The sequence below is a fragment of the Marmota marmota genome, unplaced genomic scaffold, assembly GCF_001458135.2.
Source record: "Marmota marmota marmota unplaced genomic scaffold, marMar, whole genome shotgun sequence".
In the NCBI taxonomy this organism is placed as follows: Eukaryota; Metazoa; Chordata; class Mammalia; order Rodentia; family Sciuridae; genus Marmota; species Marmota marmota.
The window spans coordinates 1,899,381-1,919,154 of record NW_026000051.1 but is presented as its reverse complement, the minus strand read 5'-3'; the positions used below and the strand labels follow the sequence as shown (position 1 = coordinate 1,919,154).

General features: G+C 47.1%; 2 protein-coding genes across 4 annotated transcripts in view; both read left to right on the top strand.

The window, feature by feature from the left end:
- The first annotated feature begins 5,480 nt into the window (after positions 1-5,480).
- Exosc2 (exosome component 2) lies at positions 5,481-16,176 on the top strand. 3 transcript variants are annotated; one of them, XM_048812883.1, is made up of 11 exons: positions 5,481-5,570; positions 5,866-6,018; positions 6,476-6,809; positions 7,916-8,017; positions 9,749-9,794; positions 9,961-10,050; positions 11,043-11,108; positions 11,694-11,762; positions 13,488-13,664; positions 14,426-14,644; positions 15,334-16,176. In XM_048812883.1, the coding sequence occupies exons 3-11, from the start codon at positions 6,688-6,690 to the stop codon at positions 15,412-15,414; spliced, it is 972 nt and encodes a 323-aa protein (XP_048668840.1). In that variant the 5' UTR covers positions 5,481-5,570; positions 5,866-6,018; positions 6,476-6,687; the 3' UTR covers positions 15,415-16,176. The 3 variants fall into 3 exon arrangements, with proteins under 3 accessions (XP_048668840.1, XP_015352918.1, XP_048668841.1); XM_015497432.2 differs by lacking the exon at positions 5,481-5,570 and having other exon boundaries at positions 5,629-6,018; positions 14,426-14,554; XM_048812884.1 differs by lacking the exons at positions 5,481-5,570; positions 5,866-6,018 and adding an exon at positions 6,259-6,275.
- Positions 16,177-19,300: 3,124 nt separating this feature from the next.
- The window catches only part of Abl1 (ABL proto-oncogene 1, non-receptor tyrosine kinase), a 121,711-nt gene continuing 121,237 nt past the window's right edge, over positions 19,301-19,774 (top strand). The window contains exon 1 of the mRNA XM_015497430.2: positions 19,301-19,404. The gene's annotated coding sequence lies outside the window, so the exon portion shown is untranslated. The remainder of the gene's footprint in view (positions 19,405-19,774) is intronic.

The window sequence follows — 19,774 nt, the reverse complement described above, 5'->3', positions numbered from 1 at the left end:
GACCCCCTCGCCGTACGCCGCCGCGGGCACGTCTTCGCCCGCCGTAGCTGCGCCCCAGAAATGACCCCCGGAACACTCTTCGCCCAGTTTCTCAATGAGGACGTGAGGGGCGACGTCCCTTTTCCAGGCCACTTGGCTGGTGTTGGTTGCTTGGCCGCGCCTCCTCTTGGGAGGGGTCTCCATGCCCGGCCTCACCCCGGAGTCCCTTCTGTGGTCAGTCCAAGCGGGCATCGCTCTGGTGGGTGGCAGGAGAGAGGACCGAAGATCTCGGAGGGCACTCAGCTCCCACCATCCTCACACAGAGCCCCACGCTTCGGAGTGAAGGGAGAGCCACCATCTCTGCCTTCTGGGATCGGGGTCCTGGGGTGTCCTGAGTCAAAGACACAATCTTGAGATTTGGAAGCTATTGGGGCCTGGGAGCAGCCAGCAGTGACCCGGAGAGATCTGAGATTTCTGGGCCCTTCTTTCCTGTAGGCCACCTTATCCCGAACGTGGCTCCTGGGGATGAATGAGGCACGAATACTTTGCAGTGTATAAGCGGGATAAGAGTGCAGGCACTGCGAATCCACGCGAGACAAGACCCTGCCCTCTTTGGGCCTCAATTTCCCCATCTGTAAAATGAGGGAATTGGACCAGCCTCCTGTTCAGCTCTGATGTCAAGCTTGGGAAAGGAGAGGTACCCACATCCTTACCCCTTCGCGCACGTCCAGCAAGAGCAGGGCAAGACTGCGTTGACTAGGTTGACTTCTCTGCGGGTGAAGCAGTTCTGAGCTGCGATGGATCCCAGGGGTTGCGCACCGCCTGCCCACACTTTCCCTGCTACCTGCCCATGTTTTCTCCAGCTCTGGCCGTGGGCGCCCTCTGGTGTCGTCTCACACCTTGCAGAATTCCCGTAGGGGGTTTTGTAAAATTAAAAAAAAAAAAAAAAAACAAAACAAAACAAAAAAAAACCCTATAATAATATTAATAAAAAGTATAAAGTGTATAGAGTTTTCAATAAACCGTGTTCTAATTCCAGAAAATGGTCACTTTAACTTTGTAAATATTTATCTTAAAATGATATTTACAAACTGTGATATATATTATTTGATTGTATATGTACAACTGTAAATACATTTGTACCTCTCTTGTATTCTAAAATAAAAATTACTTGGAACATTTATCACCTGGCATCTGAGTGGGTGGTTACTTCTGTCTTCATGAGAAGGAAATATAGAAAGTGCTCAGAGGCTGGAAAGGGGGTTGGTGAGGTTGTTCCACTTACTGGGGCTGTAATCCACCATTGTGCTCTTGGTGTCACACTAGGGGCAAAGCCCAAAGAGAAGGGCCCCAGTGCACATCTGGAAGTCGTAGAAGGGACCTGGCAGATTTCTCTTGGCTTCCAGCTGACTCACCTCATTTACTATTTTCCCAAACACTTTTTTTTTAAAATTTTTATGACCAAATTGAAGGGGTTCAGAGAACCAATGGGGTGGACCAAAATGACCACCAAGTGCCCTCCCAACGCCTAGACTTTCCAAGTGCCCGGCATCAGAGCCACTTAAAAGAAGACCAGGGAGCAGGAAGGCTGTCAGGTTAGGTCTGAGAGACTTCATGGACAACATAGGGCTAGACACAGCTCTCCTATCCAGGACTTCCTGGTCAGTGAGAGTGTGCAGGCTGGATAGTGTGAGTCTGAGTCTGTTCTCCAGCGTGTGCCACCCTTCCAACCGACGGTGTGGTCAAGCTTCTCATGGGCATGCTTCTCTGCTTCCTTGTTCACTTGTGCACTTGCTGAATAGCTGCACACACCTGCAGATGCTTGGGAATTCACACTAGCACACAGAGGCTGTCCCTGTTTGGAAGTTCAGAGGGTATGCCCCAAATCCTCCCAAAGCTTTGGGAGATTAATCTTGCACCCTGGAGGAGGGGCACAAGCAGAGAAGCCTACAGGCAGATACCATCATGGGTTTGCTCCCTATGCTCAGCAGCAGGAGTCACCCTTGGTTCCCCTCGTCCCTCCCAAACCTTGCCTCCCCTTTGAAGGATTCCAACGCCTCTGGTGGACCCTACATTACCCTTCTTGCACTTCAGTACCCACCCAGCTCTCTTGTTCCCTAGATCAAATCTTATGTGTCCAGAGTCCCCTTTCCTCCTGGCCCACATGTTGGTCTCCCAGCAAGTAATGCTAGAGTCCTAAAGAAAGGCCTGCAGGAGTCAGATGGCAAAGAAGGCAATGGGCCTTTTGAACAAAAATCTAATTTGTTCTTTATAGATAATTTGTTCATGCCCAGGCTCCAGAACCCACCTGGTGGCAATATGCCATAATTGCAATCCCATGCCTCAGGGATGCTGACTGATCTGCCTGCCCAGAGGAGTACTGCTATGTGTGCCAGGGCTTGCATTTGGGACACAAGAATGAGAAGCTGTGAACCGTGGTTCTGAGGAGCCTTCAAACTGGAAGGAGGGCTGTGCATTCGAGCAGAAGCCTTAAGCGCCTTTCTGGAGTGCAGAACTCTGGCCTCCAGACAAAGGCAGGCAAATCTTTGAAGCAATTTCTGTGCATAGTGTTTAAACACATGTATTCTGTGAATGATCTCCACATACCCATGCACTACCACTGTCCCACTTTTCTCCTGGATGCATTTTTATTTAATGTCCATGTGAAATAAAAGAAAATTGAGACATGGAGGGATAAGTCATATGTCCTGGCACTCAGTCACTGAATGGCCAAGCAAGGTTTCACCTCTGGTGTCTAACTCCAGAAGCCGTCTGTCCACAACACCTCCTAGTCAGTCTGAAGATTCAGTCCAAAGTGCTTTCTGCATATCCCACAAGGAAGCAGCGTATAATGCCCTTGTATCCTCCAATTTAGCAAGACTCAGGTATTCATCATGAGTCCTTGTATGTTCCTTAGGGCTTTGTACCTGATCATATTGTCTGTGAATAAATAATCAAGCATGCTTTTGCCTCTTTCCTTCCCATTGGGATGCCTTTTTCCCCCCTTGCGTTATTGCATGGTTTAGGACCTCTAGTGACAGAAGATCCTAAATAGAGGCCAAAGATGTGGGTTTGAAACTCTGCTCTGCCATTCATTAGCCATGTGACCTTAGGCAAGACAATTAACATCTGTGTGCCTCACGCTTCTCAGATGGAAAGTGGGATGATGCTTAATTCCTAAGGATATCATGAGGATTAGACAGGATAATGTATATAAATGAATAAAGTACATGGCTCTCCACATAGTAAATAATAAATGGGAGCTGTTGTTAATATAATGCTACCTTTGGTGAGTGACAAGTGTCATAGCAGCTTTTCTGCCCGCCCCCACTTCCTTTCCCCTCTCTGAATATCTTAACACCCTGACAGCTGGGGTAGCAAATGACCCAGCTCTGTGACCCCACAGTACATAGTGGGTGCCCAGCAAACATCTGTTGAATAAATTTATTCATTCATTCAACAAATATTTATTGAAGGCTGTTTTAAGGGTCCCCAGGATTTGTTTCAATTAATTGTAGACAGGCAGGCATGAAAATGACTGTCACGAAGAAAGCACTTGGTTATAACCCAGATGTCCCTAGAAACAGGAGGCAGAACATGCAGGCCCACATGGAGAAACACTGGGGCTGGTCAGGAAGCAGAGGGAGCCAGGGGAGAATGTGGGTGAGAGCCATCTTGGTGCTTTCCATGGGAAGGAATGGGCAAGGCAGGATGAGCAGGCTTAGGATTGGCTAGTTTGGATAATTTCCACAGGCTCTGGGGGCAAAGAGGCTGTCCCTAGCTATCTGTCACCTGGCCCTGGGGCAGGGGATAGTGGCCCCAAGTGAGAGAGCCCAATAAAGGAGGTGTTATGGATGTGGGTTCTGCACTAATGGGCTTCACTGGAAACACATGCTCTAGGGTGAATCTTTACTGTCCCTAGCAATGGGTTAACTCTGGGAGGGGTAATCCTGCAAGGTCAGTAAGGCTCCCAGAATATGAAAAACCAAAGGCATGGTTAATACAAACATCTACCATAAATCAAGTACAGTTCAGGAGACTGGCCAGCAAACCAAATAGACCAAGCCTGGATATTCATGGGGCTTACCACCTGTGGAGGAGACAGATGAGCAAATAAATAAACAAACATGTTTTCTTAATATATCTTATTTTTCCAACAAATATTTTATGGCTGCTCTCTCTCTGCCTTATGTGATATTTAGGGCTGAACCAAATAGTCTAAGTCCTGGTTTCAGGAATGGTCCCTATTTCTGATGGGAGGAGGGGTTTGGGAGATTGTTATAAACAAACAGGTAAACAAGAGAACCCCAGTGATGTGAAATACAACAGGGTCAAGAAGGGATTGGAGTGTTTTCCAGATAAGGAAGCCAGGGACTTCTTCTCTGGGGAGGGAATATTTGAACAAGGTATGAGTGAGGAGAAGGTATTGACCACACAAAGACCTGGGAGAAAGAGCCAAAAGCAAACTGATCCTGGGGTGGTGATGAGTGTGTTGTTCAAGGGACCAAGGGAAGGCCCATGGATCTGGCCGCAACCCAGTGAGTCATGGCAACGGTTCAGGAGGAGAGTGAAGTCAGAGACAGGCAGGGGCCTCAGTGATGAGTTTGGATTTTATTCTTAGTGTAAAGGGAAGTTGCCAGAAGTGTTTTAAGCAGGGAAGTGATTTAATGTGATCTGTTTTTAAAAGCTCCCTTTAGTTGCTGTGGTGTGTGTGTGTGTGTGTGTGTGTGTAATGCAAAGTTAGGGAGGTAAGAGAGGAGGTTGTTAGAGTTGTCCTGGTGAAAGGCAACTTCGATCAGCTTGTGGAGGCACACAGATCTGGGAGGAATTGGTGGACGTTGGACCTTACCTGTCATTGAAATCACACCGAGTGTTGAAACACACACAGACTTCTGAACCCTACCTTTGCAGAGCCGCAATACCTGAATCTGGCCTTAGAAATCTGTATGCTTCACAAATCACCCAGGGTGGTCCAGCTGTTTCTGGTGCCCACTCCTCTGCATGGTGAAGCAGGGATGAGTTGTGTGTGTGTGGTGGTGGTAGTGGTGGGGAATCCAGAGTCTTGGATTCTAGTCCTAGGTGCAAGTTTGTTTTAGGAACTCAGGGGACCCAAACTATCATCAAGAATAGCCAGATGTGCCTTCTAGAGGGGTCAACTTTGAGGAATAAATAACCCCATGTTTGTAAAGCACTCAGCAAAGGGCCAGCAAGGCACCCAGGACACGTTTGGTAAAGGTGCAGGCTTTGGGGGAACGCAGGAGTGGTTGGAACAAGCATCAGGCCACTATGAATTCTAGTCCTTTGGAGGGGGGGCTCCATTGCCTCCAGGATAAACAGGTATCCACCATGCCTATCCACAATGCCTATCACAATGCTTCGTGATAGGCTCGGGAATGTGAGTGCTGTGGGAGGGGTTAAGGTTAAATCTCTCTCTCTGGGATGATTCCAGGACTACACCCCTCATTCCTTGAATTGCCAGGCCTGTGTTGGTTCAAAGGACACTATCGCCCTCTTATGGCCATAGCCAGACGCAACAGATGGGTGGTTCTTGCACTTTCTTGGCTCTACTGTCTTCTAGACAGGGAAGGATGGTGTGTCTGCTCACTCGGGCACTAGCATTTATGTCGTCTACTGCCTGGCAGGGTTGGCTTTCTTCACAAGTGTAGTTGTGAGCCTTGCTTAGGTGAAGGAAATGCTGTCCTTGTGGAGATTTATTGGTCTGATGAATCTTCAGGACATGATGGGCTTGATGTGCCTGATTTCCTGTCCTCAGCGTGGGAGTGTGTGGCTCATGCAAGCTGTTTCGTTTAATCCTCTTTAGAGTCCCTGGAGAGAAATCTCTCCGATCCCCTGAGGTTGAAGTTCAGTTTTCTGTAAACCTTGCAGGGAAGGGGAAGGCAGAGGATAGTAAGAGGCCAGGAGAAGGAACCAGAGGATCTTTCCTGCTAAATAGGAGCCGCAGATGAAGCCAGGGACATGTGCACTTCCACGCTGAATCCTGAAGGGTGCTGCGAGCACGGAAAGCGCCCCGATTGCTGTGTGAGTAAATGCAAGCAAGGGTTACCCTCCCCACTCATGCACCTGCCTCGCAGGATCTGGCCGACCTTCTTACACCACGTTGGAGTAAGCCGGCTCACTCCGGAGAGGTCGTTAGCAAAGGACAGCGCAGTGAGAGGGATCGGAGCGCTGTCGGGGGGTGTCGGCGACGGCTGAACACCCACGGGTGGCTGGAATGCGGACAACGGGGCTACTCGGAATGGTTGTGCAATGGGCTTTCGGTTCAGAGGGTGTTTTCGGTAGGTCCCACCTCCCGGTCCTCTAGAGCCTTCCTGTATCAGAATATAGCAACGGAGTTGTCGGAAAACTCAGAAGACTATTTCTCAATAATCTCTAACCCTGGCAAACAATACATAGGACGATGGATGTGAGACAGTGTGGGTAAAAACTCATACGTCACCTAATCTGAGATTTTATTTTATTTTTTTTAATTCTACAGGTACTTCCTTGCCAGTAGTAAACATGGCAACTCGGCTCCCTGATTCCCTTCAAGTTAACCTGAAGTGGCCAATAGTCAACATGGCCGCCCGAACGTGTATTCCCATTTGCCACAGCCGTGAAGCCCCGCCCCTCTGAGCGTCCGAGGGAATAGCGGAGCGGAGTATTGCGGCTCGCGACCGAGCTGCGCCTGCGCAAATCATTGGCGCCAAGATGGCGATGGAGATGAGGCTCCCGGTAGCTCGCAAGCCCCTCAGTGAGAGCCTTGGTCGCGATACTAAGAAACACCTGGTGGTGCCGGGGGACACGATCACCACGGACACGGGCTTCATGCGGTACGTGGGGACTTGGGGGTCCGGGGCTGCAGCAGGGCTCTGCACGTGGCCTCCCGTCCCGGCACGTGGAACCCTCTCGCGGTGCCGCTCCGGAGCATCCCAGTCACCTGGTTTCCGAACCTCGTGCTCCTTACTCTCTGCATCTTGTGTGTCCCGGCCTGAGTAGCCTCAGCCCCCAGCCCTCCTCCCGAGCTCTGGCGGCCATGACTTTGGGATCCTCTGCCTGGAGACCAGATCTTCGAGCCTTCATCAGGAGAGGGGAATGGGGAAGATTCGGAGCAGGGCCCCCTACAGTGTCCCTGTCTGAGGGAACTTTGGGCCCTCCTGGCCTGGACTGCCCCTTCAGTGACACCTCGGAGCCGGGGTTTTTGCTTTGGAATCAGTAATTGTTTGGGCTTGGGGCGGACAGATACTCGGTGCTAGCTGCACCCAACTACACCGACTTTGCGTGTGGTAGTTGGGAGGGCAGGCTCTTGAGTCAGCAGCCGGTTCCCGTGGTGTTACCTCTCCAACCTGAGTTTCTGTAAGATATTGATAACAGTAACTATTTAGTAGGGTAGTGAGGATTAAATGAAATAGCAATGTAAGAAAAGAAACAAAACCTACCTTTACATCATGAATATATAAGGAGGGGTACCTCATTTATAGCATTGCCTTTAAACTTTTAGTTTTAGAAATTCTTGGGATTCATTTCCTCATATGTTCAACATACATTTATGTTCTGTGTGGTTGGGGTAATAGTGAACAAAGTGGAAAAAACCGCTGTCCTCGTGGAGTCTTATGTTCTAACAGGGAGAGACAGATAATAAACAATAAATGCATCAAGTTAGTTATTCAGAATGTTTGGTGATAGATGCAGTGGGGGGAAAAGTGAGTGGAATGAGGCTGGGAATTTGGTGGGATGGTGGCAGTATATTTTAAATGGGGTAGTGAAGGTAAGCCTGCTGGAGAAGGTGACAGCTGAGCACATGTAAGGTGCAGATGTCCAGGTAGCTTTCTGGAGGCTCTGGGCCAGGAGGAGCCTGTTGGACACATTGTTCTTGAGGGGAGAGATCACTTCAGGTGTTAAACTGGTATACTTTCTTTGTTTCCTTGTCTTGCAACAGGGGCCATGGAACATATATGGGAGAAGAGAAACTTATTGCATCTGTGGCTGGCTCTGTGGAGAGAGTAAACAAGTTGATCTGTGTGAAAGCTCTGAACACCAGGTGAGAACAGAAGGTGTGTATTTGTTGCAGCATCCATACTGTACAACTAGGTCTTTTCTGCCACCCCTTATCTTCCAAGCGCCACTCACTCACCCTACGCTGCTACAGATCTGCAGTTTTCAATGTGACTATAAGAATGGTAGTAGAGATTAATGCAGGCTTCAAAGGTTTCTCTATGTCATCTGACCTCTCCAAGCCTTGCAATGTAAAGATAAGAAATAATAGCATGACCTACAAAAGGATTTTTCTGAGAATTCAGTGAGACGGTACATTTAAAGTATTAGCACAGGGCTGCATAGTTGTAAGTGGTCAATAAAGCCTTCCCAAAAGGGAAGCCAGTGGGGTTGGAACCGAATGAACAAGGAGGAAAGCAGGGACTGAGGGGAATGCAAGGTTGACCTGCCTGGTGGTCATTTAATCTTTTAATCTTCCACTCTGGGAAGCCACTGGAAGGGGTGCAGCTGAGGAGAGTTCTGATCTGACCTAGGTTCTTTGAGACAGGGTCTTGCTTTGTTACCCAGGCTGGTTTTGAATTTGTAGGCTCAAGCAGTTCACCCACCTTCAGAGTATCTGGAACTACAGGTATGCACCCAGCTTGACTTAGGTTTTAATCAGATCACTCTGGCTGCTATGGGGACATTGAAGGGGGATAGGAAGGGATTTAGGAAGATGGAGTAGGGGATCATACTTATCATCTAAAGTGAGGACAACTCGGATTAGAATATCAAAAAGTGGGGAGTTGTGATTAGATTCTGCATGTATTTGTTTTCTGAGGTTTAGTTTTATCATGAAAGGGTATTGGATCCCAGTTCTTTGGGATTACCTGTTTTTAGGACCAAGTGTCATCTGGGAATGGAGATGGTTTTACATCTTCCTTTTCCATTCAGATGCCCTTTATTTCTTGGATACATTTTAAGGGTAGAGTCAGCAGAATTTGCTGCTGGATGTATCAGTGTGAGAAACAGAAAAATCAAGGATGACTCTCCAAGGATTTAGGCCTGAGCAACCTGAGGTACAGAACCACTGTTTACTGAGCTGGGAATGACTGGGAGGGGAGCAGCTTGCTATGGAAGAGGGGAGTGGACCGCTAGAAAGCATGTTTTAGCCTTGCTATCTTTGAAAATGTCCATGAGGTGTCTAAGTGGTGATGGTGGGTAACTAGCAGTTGAATAGAATCTGGGATGCAGGGGTGTGTTATGGTTCTTAGGGGTATTTTAAAACCATTACATTGGATGAGCTCACCTTGAGTAAATAAGAAGTGATCTAAGGCCTGGGCCTTAGTTTGGAGCACTTCATCTTTACAATCTAGGATGAGGAAATTGCAAAGAGGACTGAGTTGTGCAGGCAGCGGCTGGGGAGATGGAGAGCATGGGGCCCTTCAGATAGTGACCTGTTTTCAAATCTCCTTTCTCCTCCTTTGGCCAATGCAGAACCCACCTTTGTTCTACAGGAAAATATGCCTTGCTTTCCTCTGCCATGTAACCCAACAAAATAGGGATCTTAGGCAAACAGAACTATTTCCAACGAGTGGTTTGTTTAAGGATAGTCAATGGAGATTTATATATGTGGGGATATTTGCGGTTATTAATTCCTGAAAATAATAATTTATGGATTTGCTAAATGTGGCCCGTAATCAAATCTCTCATCCTTGTTTAACCAGAATCTCAAAGGGTGCTTAGTCTTGTGTGAAAATCTGTTTATTGATGAATGACCTTTTGTTTTATCTTTCAGGTATAATGGTGAAGTAGGAGACATTGTAGTGGGGAGAATCACAGAGGTAAAGTTTATCAGAGTGAAGGCCAGCTGGTGATTTAAGGAGTCGGGTAGTGAATGCATTTGGCTGTCGTGTGACCTGTGGCTTGTTAGATTTGGGATTATTGGTCACTTATGAGGCTAGCTCTTGCCCTTGGAGTATGTGTCCAGGTGTGGAACTTTTTTTGTAGGTTCAACAGAAGAGGTGGAAGGTGGAGACCAACTCCAGGCTGGATTCAGTTTTGCTTCTCTCATCCATGAATCTTCCTGGAGGAGAGCTGGTAAGGGCTGCAGCTGGGTCCTGGAGGTGTGCAGTTGGCTTGTGAGAGCTGTGGTGTCTTTTGCCCCACTGGAGAACTTTGCTGAACGCTGAGCTCTGTTGTGAAGTTTGCTGCCTGGGCACATGTGTAGGGTGGCCCAGGTCTTACAACACAGGCAACAACTGGTCTGTGGTAGAGTCAGAAACATCCATGGGGTGGGATCCTAAGAGATGGCTGGAGAGAGAAGCTTTTAAATCTTGGTGCTAATAATTTTTCTGGGTGTATTAGCTTTGCAGTGAAGGTATTCCTTGTAAAGTTGTTTTTAGATTAGTTTTTGTGAATCAAAGGGCATTTGGTTAATTTCAGACATCTCAGTCACTAAGCTGCAGCCTTTTGTACAATACCACAGTCAGTCCAGCGTAGTTTACAGGGAGGCTCACCACACTGGTCCTGTGGAGGATGGAGGGTAAAAGGAGTACAATTGAGTTCCTTAAAGAGTGTGGGTGTGAGAGGTCTGACCCACACACCTGGCAGGATGTGGTACAGAGTTATTAATCCAGTGAGAGAAGCTCACAGGAAGGACTAGCCTTACACCTTGAAGGATGGAGAGAATTTAATGAGCTTAGGGAATCTGAGTGACAGGAAATGTGTGGGCAGAGTCAGCCGAGCAGGAGATATTCAGGCCTTGCTGGAGCTCAGGAGCTATCATGGAGGTTGAGTGGAAGCAGTAGGCTGGGCGAGTTTGGGAGGGTTTCACAGATCAGACAAGAAACTTTAATGTTACTCAGAGGATGGAGAAGGAAGCAGGAAGGAGAAGTGGAGCTGGGAATCATGATGTCACCCTTGTTCCCCTCCAGTGGCTTGAGTTACCTCCTCTTACTATGGTTCTTAGAGTTTGAGTCTCATGTTGGCTTCAATGATCTCAAGAGGAAGTGAAAGAGAAAGAAGCAATGGAGAGAGATCTTTCTCAGGATCTGGCTTAAGTAACCAGGTTGTTTCTTTGTGTATTTCAGAGGAGAAGATCTGCAGAAGATGAGCTTGCAATGAGAGGTTTCTTGCAGGAAGGGGATCTTATCAGTGTATCCTGTACCTTGTGTTTCACCCAGTGGGGCTTATGTTGCTTGTGACAGAGGAACTTAGAATCCTTGCAGGGGTCTGAGTCCTGGGTCAAGTCTGCTGAGGTGCTTCTCTGTCTTTCCCAACTCTTGTTTATACCTGCTGCCAGCTCATTTCTTTGGGTCTTGTAACTCATGATGCCCATGCTATACTAGACTCAAGTTTTCTTTCTTTCTTTATTTTTTTATTATAGATGAACACAATACATTTGCTTATTTATTTTTACGTGGTGCTGAGGATCAAACCCAGGGCCTCACATGAGCTAGAGCACTCTACCATTGAACTACAACCCCAGCCCCTTAAGTTTTCTTATTAGTGTTAACTTTTATCTTGGGGAATTGAAAAAAATATTGTTCATATCAAGATAACTCTTGTTCTCGTCAGCCAAGAGGAAAGTGAGGTCACATTGAAGTCCTCTAGGTTCAACAAGACAGCTGAGGTGGACTATTGGTGATAGGAGGGAAAGATTGAGGCATGGGGCCAGGGAGACCAGTGACATGAAAGTGGGCAGCTGAGGCTTCTGTTTGTTCCTTGATTACCCTGGCTAGGCTGAGGTCCAGGCAGTGTTCTCTGATGGAGCTGTCTCTCTGCATACGAGGAGCCTGAAATATGGAAAGGTAAGCCAGGCTCTTGCCGTTCCTGTTAGCTGACTGAGACTTCAGATCCATTTCCAAATCTCTGTAGCTCCCTGACATGCTGACCTAAAGAACGCTGGTGGTGGGGCTGGGGGTGTAGCTCAGTGGTAGAGTGCTTTTGTATAGTATAAGTGAGGTCCTGGGTTTGATCTCTAGCACTGCAAAACACAAAACAAACCAACAAACCAATCTAGGTAATTATGCACTAGCCACTAGCATCCCATATTCTGCTGGTGTTCCCAGAGCTCCATGGGAAGAAGATGGTTTTCATTGGTTGGGGGCATTGTAAAGGTTGGTGACTTTTTTTTTAAAGAGAGAGAATTTTTTTTTTTTAAATATTTATTTTTTAGTTTTCGGCAGACACAACATCTTTGTATGTGGTGCTGAGGATCGAACCCGGGCCGCACGCGTGCCAGGCAAGCGCGCTACCGCTTGAGCCACATCCCCAGCCCAAGGGTGGTGACTTTTATCCTCTTCCACCCAAAGAGCCCTTCTGCCCCTCTGAGGGATGCTGCAATGTGGCACTGGGGCCAGGCCAAGAGGCTGTCTGTAGAACAAAGGGAGACTGAAGCCTGCAGCACAGGGGCGGTCTCAGCACCTAGTAGTCCAGGCAGTGAAGTGGATGTCACTGATAGCAAATAAAGGGATTTTTACTGCTTTTCTTCTATATAGACCCTCTAAATGAAATTCATGATTTTTCTTACATGTGACTACATTATTTATTATTTTGCAATAATTTGTGGTAGTGGGTGGGGATTGAACCCAGGATGCTCCACCACTGAGTTACAGTTGGAGCCCTTTTATTTTTTATTTTGACACAAGGTCTCACTAAGTTGCTGAGGCTGGCCTCAGACTTGAACCTCCCTCCTAGGGTCACAGGCAGGCATGTACTACTATGCCCAGCATGAGGTTACTTTTTTGAAGCTATTGTTTATTTTATTTACTTTTTGGGATACTGGGGATTTGACCCAGGGACAGTTTATCCCTGAGCTACATTTCCAGTCCTTTTTATTTTTTGAGACAGGGTTTTGCTAAGTTGCTAAGGCTGGTTTTGAACTTGTGATCTTTGTGTCTTAGTTTCCCAAACCACTGGGATATAGGTGTCTGCCACTGCACCTGGAGATAGCATATGCATACTTCCTAAAATGCATTATGATTTATTAAGTCTCTTGGCTTTATCTGGGTGAACCTGTTCAGGTTCTGAGTGGAGGAAAAACCCTTTCCCTTAATGTGTCTGGACACCCACACTCATGTACGTGAAGTAGGAGATGGACCCTGTACAAGCCTGTGTGCTGCAGAATGTGGATCTGGAGCTGGCCTGCCAGGACCAGGCATGGGTTTGTACCCAGCTCTTCAGTGGTGCACATCTCATGGGCAGGATGGGTGTTTGGAATCAAGCTAGAGCCATGGAACAGGACAGTGTCCTGGGCAATGGGGGACTTCAGTGCATCCCAGTCAGCTCTAGCTTCTTTAACCAGCACACCTGCCCCAGACTAGAATGTGATGATTGCTACAAAAGGAAGTGACAGAGTATCAATAGTTACTTTCTTTGGAATATATAAATAGCCTCTGTATATACACGTAGAGGACCGCAGTTATTAATGAAGGATGCAGACCGGGATGTAACAGGGATGTATGTTCTGTAATCTGTTTTCAGTCATCTCACTGATGGTCTACAGTGACCTACCCTGTGATCTTTTTCTTTAGCTAGGTCAGGGTGTTTTGGTCCAGGTTTCCCCCTCCCTGGTGAAACGGCAGAAGACTCACTTCCATGACTTGCCGTGTGGTGCCTCAGTGATTCTGGGTAACAATGGCTTCATCTGGATCTACCCAACCCCTGAGCACAAGGATGAGGACGCAGGGGGCTTCACTGCAAACCTGGAGGTGAGTGAGCGTATTGCTGCTGTTGGTGGTGAGGACGCTTGGTCTCTGCTGTGTTTTTTGTGGCAGAGTTCATTGCCTTATTTTTTAGGGTGGTATTGGGCGCTTTCCCACTGAGCTACCTCTCCAGCCTTTTTATTTTTTTATTTTGAGACATGGTCTTGCTAAATTGTTCAGGCTGGCTTTGAACTTGCAATCCTCCTGCCTCAGCCTCCTGAGTTGCTAAGAATACAGGTGTGTGCCACCACGCCTGGCTTTGTTGCTTTTTAAATTACTCTTATGCTGCTTAGCTATGGTGTTTTGTTCTGAGAAATGCAGTGTTAGGTGACTGTCATTGTCGGAACATTGTACTGTGTACTTATAAACTAAGATGGCTCCAGCACTACCAGGTGGTTTAATCTTGGGAGACTGTCATATGCGATCTGTTGATGACTGAAGTGTCACTGTACAGTGCATGACTGCATGTTATTGCTGAAGACTGAGTTTGAGTTTCCATTTAGGAAATTCAGTTCATAACATTGAATTAACTTCTCTTTTCTGAAGAGATAGATTCAATGACTGGTTTGATCTTTGCTGGGTGATAGGGCAAAGGTGCAGGGTAACAGCTAAAGAACCATTAAAGAAGCCACATTCTTCGTCTTCCTTGGGGGAGTCCCAGAGCAATGCTGAGTCACGCATGATCTCCTTTCTGCTAATTTACTGGGACTTTTCACTGTTTTGGTCCAATTTGTATTTCCCTTTACTTCCTCTTTTACCCCTTGTAGCCTGTCTCCCTTGCTGATCGAGAGGTGATATCACGGCTCCGGAACTGCATTGTCTCCTTGGTAACTCAGAGGATGATGCTGTATGACACCAGTATCCTGTATTGCTATGAAGCATCCCTTTCGCATCAGGTACTCCACTGGAGCTCCGTTTTTCCTCACTCCTCTGAGAGCTGCAACGGTGCTTCCTCAGTGTCCCCAGTGCTTCTACCATGCTCATCAGTAAGGACTGGTCTGGGGGGCAGCCTTACTGAGTGTCTGGCAGATCCCTCTTAAGGCTCTAAGCAACTTAGTGAGACTCTGTCTCAAAATAAGAAATTAAAAAAGGGTTGGGAATGTGGCTCAGTGGTTAAGTGCTCCTTGGCTCAATCCCTGGTATGAAAAAAAGACACTGGCAATATCTTCCATATCTAATGTCTGGCTAAGAGTTTGGAATGGAGGTGCCAGGTGAGGCTCTCTTATGATAGTAAACCTCTATCCTCTTGACTTCATCTTGCCCATCCCAAATCTTAACCTTTTTTTTTTTTTTTGGTACTGGAAATTGAACCCAAGGACGCTTTACCACTGAGCTACATCCCCAGCCCTTTTTAATTTTGAAACAGTGCCGTGTTCAGTTGCTCAGGGCCTCAGCCTCCCGAGTTGCTGGGATTATAGGCCTGTGCTTCTGCACTCATCTTTTAAGTGAATGTCAGAATATTTTTGTCGTTGTCACTCATGTCCCAGGGAGTCTTGATTTCTTAAGCTGCTTCTGGCAGATCACATTCCATAGCACCAAGTGAGTTTCTGGTAAAGGAACAGAGTGCAGAAGTTTTATGTTAACCATGCTTAGTTCCCGTGTTTTGGATGGCTTGATGGTCTGCTTAATGGTTAGCTTCTTTTGAAAACACATACCTTTTTTCTGTCTTTCTCAGATCAAAGACATCTTAAAGCCAGAAGTCATGGAGGAGATTGTGCTGGAAACACGCCAGAGGCTTTTAGAACAGGAAGGATGAGGAGAGGCTCTTGAAGGTGGGCCAAGTCACTGTGAGGTCCCCACATGTGGCCCAGGGAGGATCCACAGACTCGTTACTCATCTGCATTGCAGTTGAGGGGCTGGAGAGCTCCTGAGCTTGCTCTCTCTTGTTATGAGACAGCCTGGCGGGAACTGAACATTGCTGGACAGGCCGGGTCCCAGTGCAAAGAGGTAGTTTCAGGTCTTTTATCCTGTTGAGGCGAATGGCTCCTGGAACAATTGGGTGAATCCTTTGTCTTCCACTCACCATCATTCACAAGGCACGAAGCCCCCTGAAATTACCCCATTAGAAAACACAGCATCCCTGACCCCTAAGTAGTGTGTTCTGGTCTCCACTCCACCTTTGAAGTTCAAGTGTTTGGTGAAGAATACAGTGGTGAAGTGAGGCCCATGGTCAGGGAAGAATAAAGTTCACCCAGCCACCTTTTGCTTAGCCAGAATCTCATTTCCCACTATATGTTCCTTCCACTGAGAGGTGAGGAGTTGACACCAGGTCTCTTACTTAACCTGTCCTGCCTTTGAGGGGGGTTTATAAGAAGTTATTACCAATAATAGAATGAATGTTCTGGGCCCATCTTACTTTTGGGTGCTCTGATAAACATGAAAAGTAAGTGAGGAAAATGGAGATTGGAAAAGCAAAGCTGTTTTCCTCCTATAACTGAAGTAGTGACACATTCATTTTTGAATAATTTACAGTTAAAAAATAAAAACCAGATAGTGAAGTTCTCACTGAGGAATATTAGAATTCCGATCCATTGTTTTTCTGATGACTATTTAAAAATGGTGCCCTGATTTAGGTTTTCAGAAACATTTTTTAAGGCATTATATATGGAAGTACTGTCTTATTCCACATGTGTGGTGAACTACTTTTTGATGGTTGTAAGTGTGCTAGTGTTGGTTTCTGGGTAACAATTAGCTAAATGCAGCTAGCTGAAGGAGGGCTCAGCAGACATAACTTCCATCTGAGGCCTTTCTACCCTACTTCTATTAAAACAAACCTAGGCTGTTTCAGTGGTAGTAACCAACCAAACACTGCCTTGGACAGCTCTGAAATACAGTTGGCTCTTTTTCATTAAATAACATGGTTCTTTATAACTCAGTTGACAACTTTTTAAAAATCATTATCCCATGTGTCACCTGTTTTGAGGAAAGTGCAGACAAATGAATAAGCTTTAGGCAGCACTGCATCATTAGGTTGGCTCACCTGTCATGTTTTTAAGATTTTCCACTTGAGAGACAGAAATGATAAAGAGCAGAGCCTGCATCCCGCAAGCTTGTTTGTCCTCACCTGGTTCACCCATGCTGGTTCTTCATCCAGTTCCTGCTGACCAAGGTCTGAAAGCACCTTCTGGTGATTACCTGCTTTCCATGGCCTACTAGAGGGCGCCCTGGTTAAGTGTATTTCCAGTAGGTGTAAGAAATGGAATAAGCTGAAATTTTTAAGCTTAATGAGTTTTGCTTTACAAGAGTGAAGACAAAATTAGACTCGGCTGAATCACTTTTAATGGAAACATGAGCTTAGAGAGATTTATTCAACATTGGTCATTTGCTGGGCTCTGGATTCTAGTTTTAAGTCCTTAAAAGTATCATTCTATAGGGATTGAAAGAGTACAGTGCATCTTTAGGAAAAAAAAAAAAGTCTTGGCTTGGGGCTCTCCTGAAACCCCCAAAACAGTGGAAGTGAAGAATGGAGATTAGGGATAATCTAATCTTTAGATGAAGGGTAGTGACCTCTACTGTGACCACCATGAAGCATATCTCCAGCTTTGTGGAAAACCAAAGTCTGGTCTGATTGGCATGATAACTTTATGAAGTAAACAGCTAGGAACCCCGCTTATAGGTGAAGAAGTCTGAGAAGTAAGGTGACTTGAGTAAGTTCATGAGTGACTGAATCAAGCACGTTTAAGCCCTAGAGGTATCAGAAAGCAGGCCTTCAGAGGACAAGTAGGACTGACTGAAAGGTCATGAATCCAGAAGTCTAACTTCCAGCATTGAGGTTATCTTTTATTTGAATTGTTACCTATTTGCATATTGCCTGTCCCGTGTATGCTCCCCAAGAATAAGGAGGTGTTTTTCCCCCCATTGCTGTATTCTAGTACTTAGAATAGGTACTCAGTAAATACTTGTTAAATGAATTGTTAAGTGTAAGCTATGTATATTATAGAGTTCTGATTTGATTTCCCAATTTTAACCTAGACCAGAGAGTGAAGAATGCAGATGTGGAGGAAGTGATTAAAACATGAATAGGAATTTAAAAAAGTAGAAAATGGCACAAAGAAAAATTTGGAGTAGCAATCAGTATAAGACAGATAAATCAAGAGGAACAAAGGCATTGAAGTTTGAAGAAAAATACTATAGATGAGAACTAAGGTTTTTATTTATTTATTTTTTTATATGGTGCTGAGGATCAAATCCAGTACCTCATATGTGCGAGGCAAGTGCTCTACCACTGAGCCACAAAGCTATATCGACGTGCATTTATGAATTCCAGTTCTAAATCTGGCACAAATTTTTCATGTTTCCCATTGAATCTCCAAGTGGATATTTTCCTCTTCAGTAATCAAAGTGCCATTATCAAGAGTAAGTGCTATGGGGGGCTGGGGTGGTGGCTCAATGGTAGAGCACTTACCTAGCATGTGTGAGGCACTGGGTTTGATTTTCAGCACTGTATATAAAATAAAATCATGGTCCATTGACAACTAACAAAAATATGTATATGGTAAATGCCATGTCTCAGTGTGGCAGAAATATTTCTAAAATGCTTAGCTGAATGTACTGGCACTCAATGCAGCTGTGGTGCCTGTGGTATCAGTAGAAACTTCTGAAAAGTAATTTGGTGGCTGATGGTATAGTAGGAATACCATGTATTTTGGAGCAAGGCCAATCTGGGCTGAAGTAATGCCTGTCATATTAGCCAAGTGCCTTGGGTAAGTCACTTTTCTGAATCTGTTTCCCCATCTGTATAATGGGGATAATATTACATGATAGCCCTCACAGGGCTATCATGAGTACTAAACGAGAATGCAGTCGATGAAAAGTGCCAATATTGCAGGGCGTAGAGAGGCACTGTGATGAGTGGGTCCCCTCAGAAATGGGTATATCCCAGTTAGGTGCTGCTCTATGGAGAGTGAAGAATGAGGACTTTTTAGTCGCAGAAGATGGATTATGACAGGTACGAGTTTGGCGTATTTAGGTTGTTAGCTAGCTTGTAGGCCTGCAAAGCCTAATATGGGCATTTTGTTGTCTAACAAGCAAGAATGTCATGCAAATACGTGTTCACCTGCGAAACTCTACCTTAGAGATTCTGGCAAACATCCGATTGCACCTGACACGCCCTCAGAACAAATGCTGTTGCTATAGTAAGCCAGCCTCCTGATCCCTCAAAGAAACAAACCATTAAATTCGCTAGCAGCATGTCGGATTTCTTCTCTAGTTCCAACATTGGTGCTTTTTAGGGAGTGAATGGGATGAAAGGGACCAAATAGCTTGGATTTCAAGGATCAAGCCAAATTTTCTCCCCTAAAAGAGGCTCAAGGAAGTAATCCAATTCCGGTTTTGGGAAAATCCAATCCGCAGTTTCCCCTTCGCTCTGGCTCTTCGGCCGAGCTTCGGGCGCCCGGAGAGCTGGCCAGCCAGGGGAGAGGCCAACGAGTCCACCGGCTCCCTGGCGGGAGGGGCAGGAGCGCTGGAGCGGAGAGCCGAGGGCCGGCCGAGTCTGTGCGGGGGCCGGGCGCCCAGCGGACCACAGCTCCCGGCACGCCCCGCGGCCGCGCCGAAGGCGGTTGGCTGTCAGGGCCGGTCCAGCTGCTCTCACTGGCCAATGGGATGGAAGAGGGGCCCGGATTCCCGGGGACCAATGGCAGTGCGGAGGAGGCGGGCGCTTCCTTACCGCTCACCTTGCACCCAGGAGAACCAAATTAAAAGGTCGTGCGGGGCTGGACTCTAACCCGCACCAAGACTACGGCAGAAGGTGCGGCGGCGTCCGCAGAAGGCGGCACCAGGGTCGCCCGGGCCTCGCGTGGCGGGCTTCGCAAGTCGCCGGGGGCGGGGCTGGAGGGCGGGGCCTGGCCTCGTTGTGGAGCGGCTCGTAATCCATCATGGCGGCCGCGGGGGTCGGTGTCTGTCTCTGAGCGGCGCCGGAGCCGGTTCCCGGTCCTGTGGCTGAGGAGCCCCTCCCTTGTCCGCGGCCCCCACCGGCGGGGGGAGGCTGTGCCTCGGCGGAGCTCGGGGGATGTGACTGCGCGGCGGAGGCGGCGGCGACGTCCGGGGCCGGGGGAGGGGGTGTCTCGGGCAGAGACCCCGGGATCGGGGCAGCCGCGGCGGCGGGCCTCCTCCCCCGT

What these genes read in the sequence shown, in the direction of transcription:
- Exosc2 (XM_048812883.1), top strand. Translation starts at nt 6,688, where the DNA reads ATGGCGATGGAGATGAGGCTCCCGGTAGCTCGCAAGCCCCTCAGTGAG. An exon ending in GTGAAAGCTCTGAACACCAG is followed by an intron (nt 8,018 to 9,748) that starts GTGAGAACAGAA and finishes TTTATCTTTCAG; the next exon opens with GTATAATGGTGAAGTAGGAG. An exon ending in GCTTCACTGCAAACCTGGAG is followed by an intron (nt 13,665 to 14,425) that starts GTGAGTGAGCGT and finishes TACCCCTTGTAG; the next exon opens with CCTGTCTCCCTTGCTGATCG.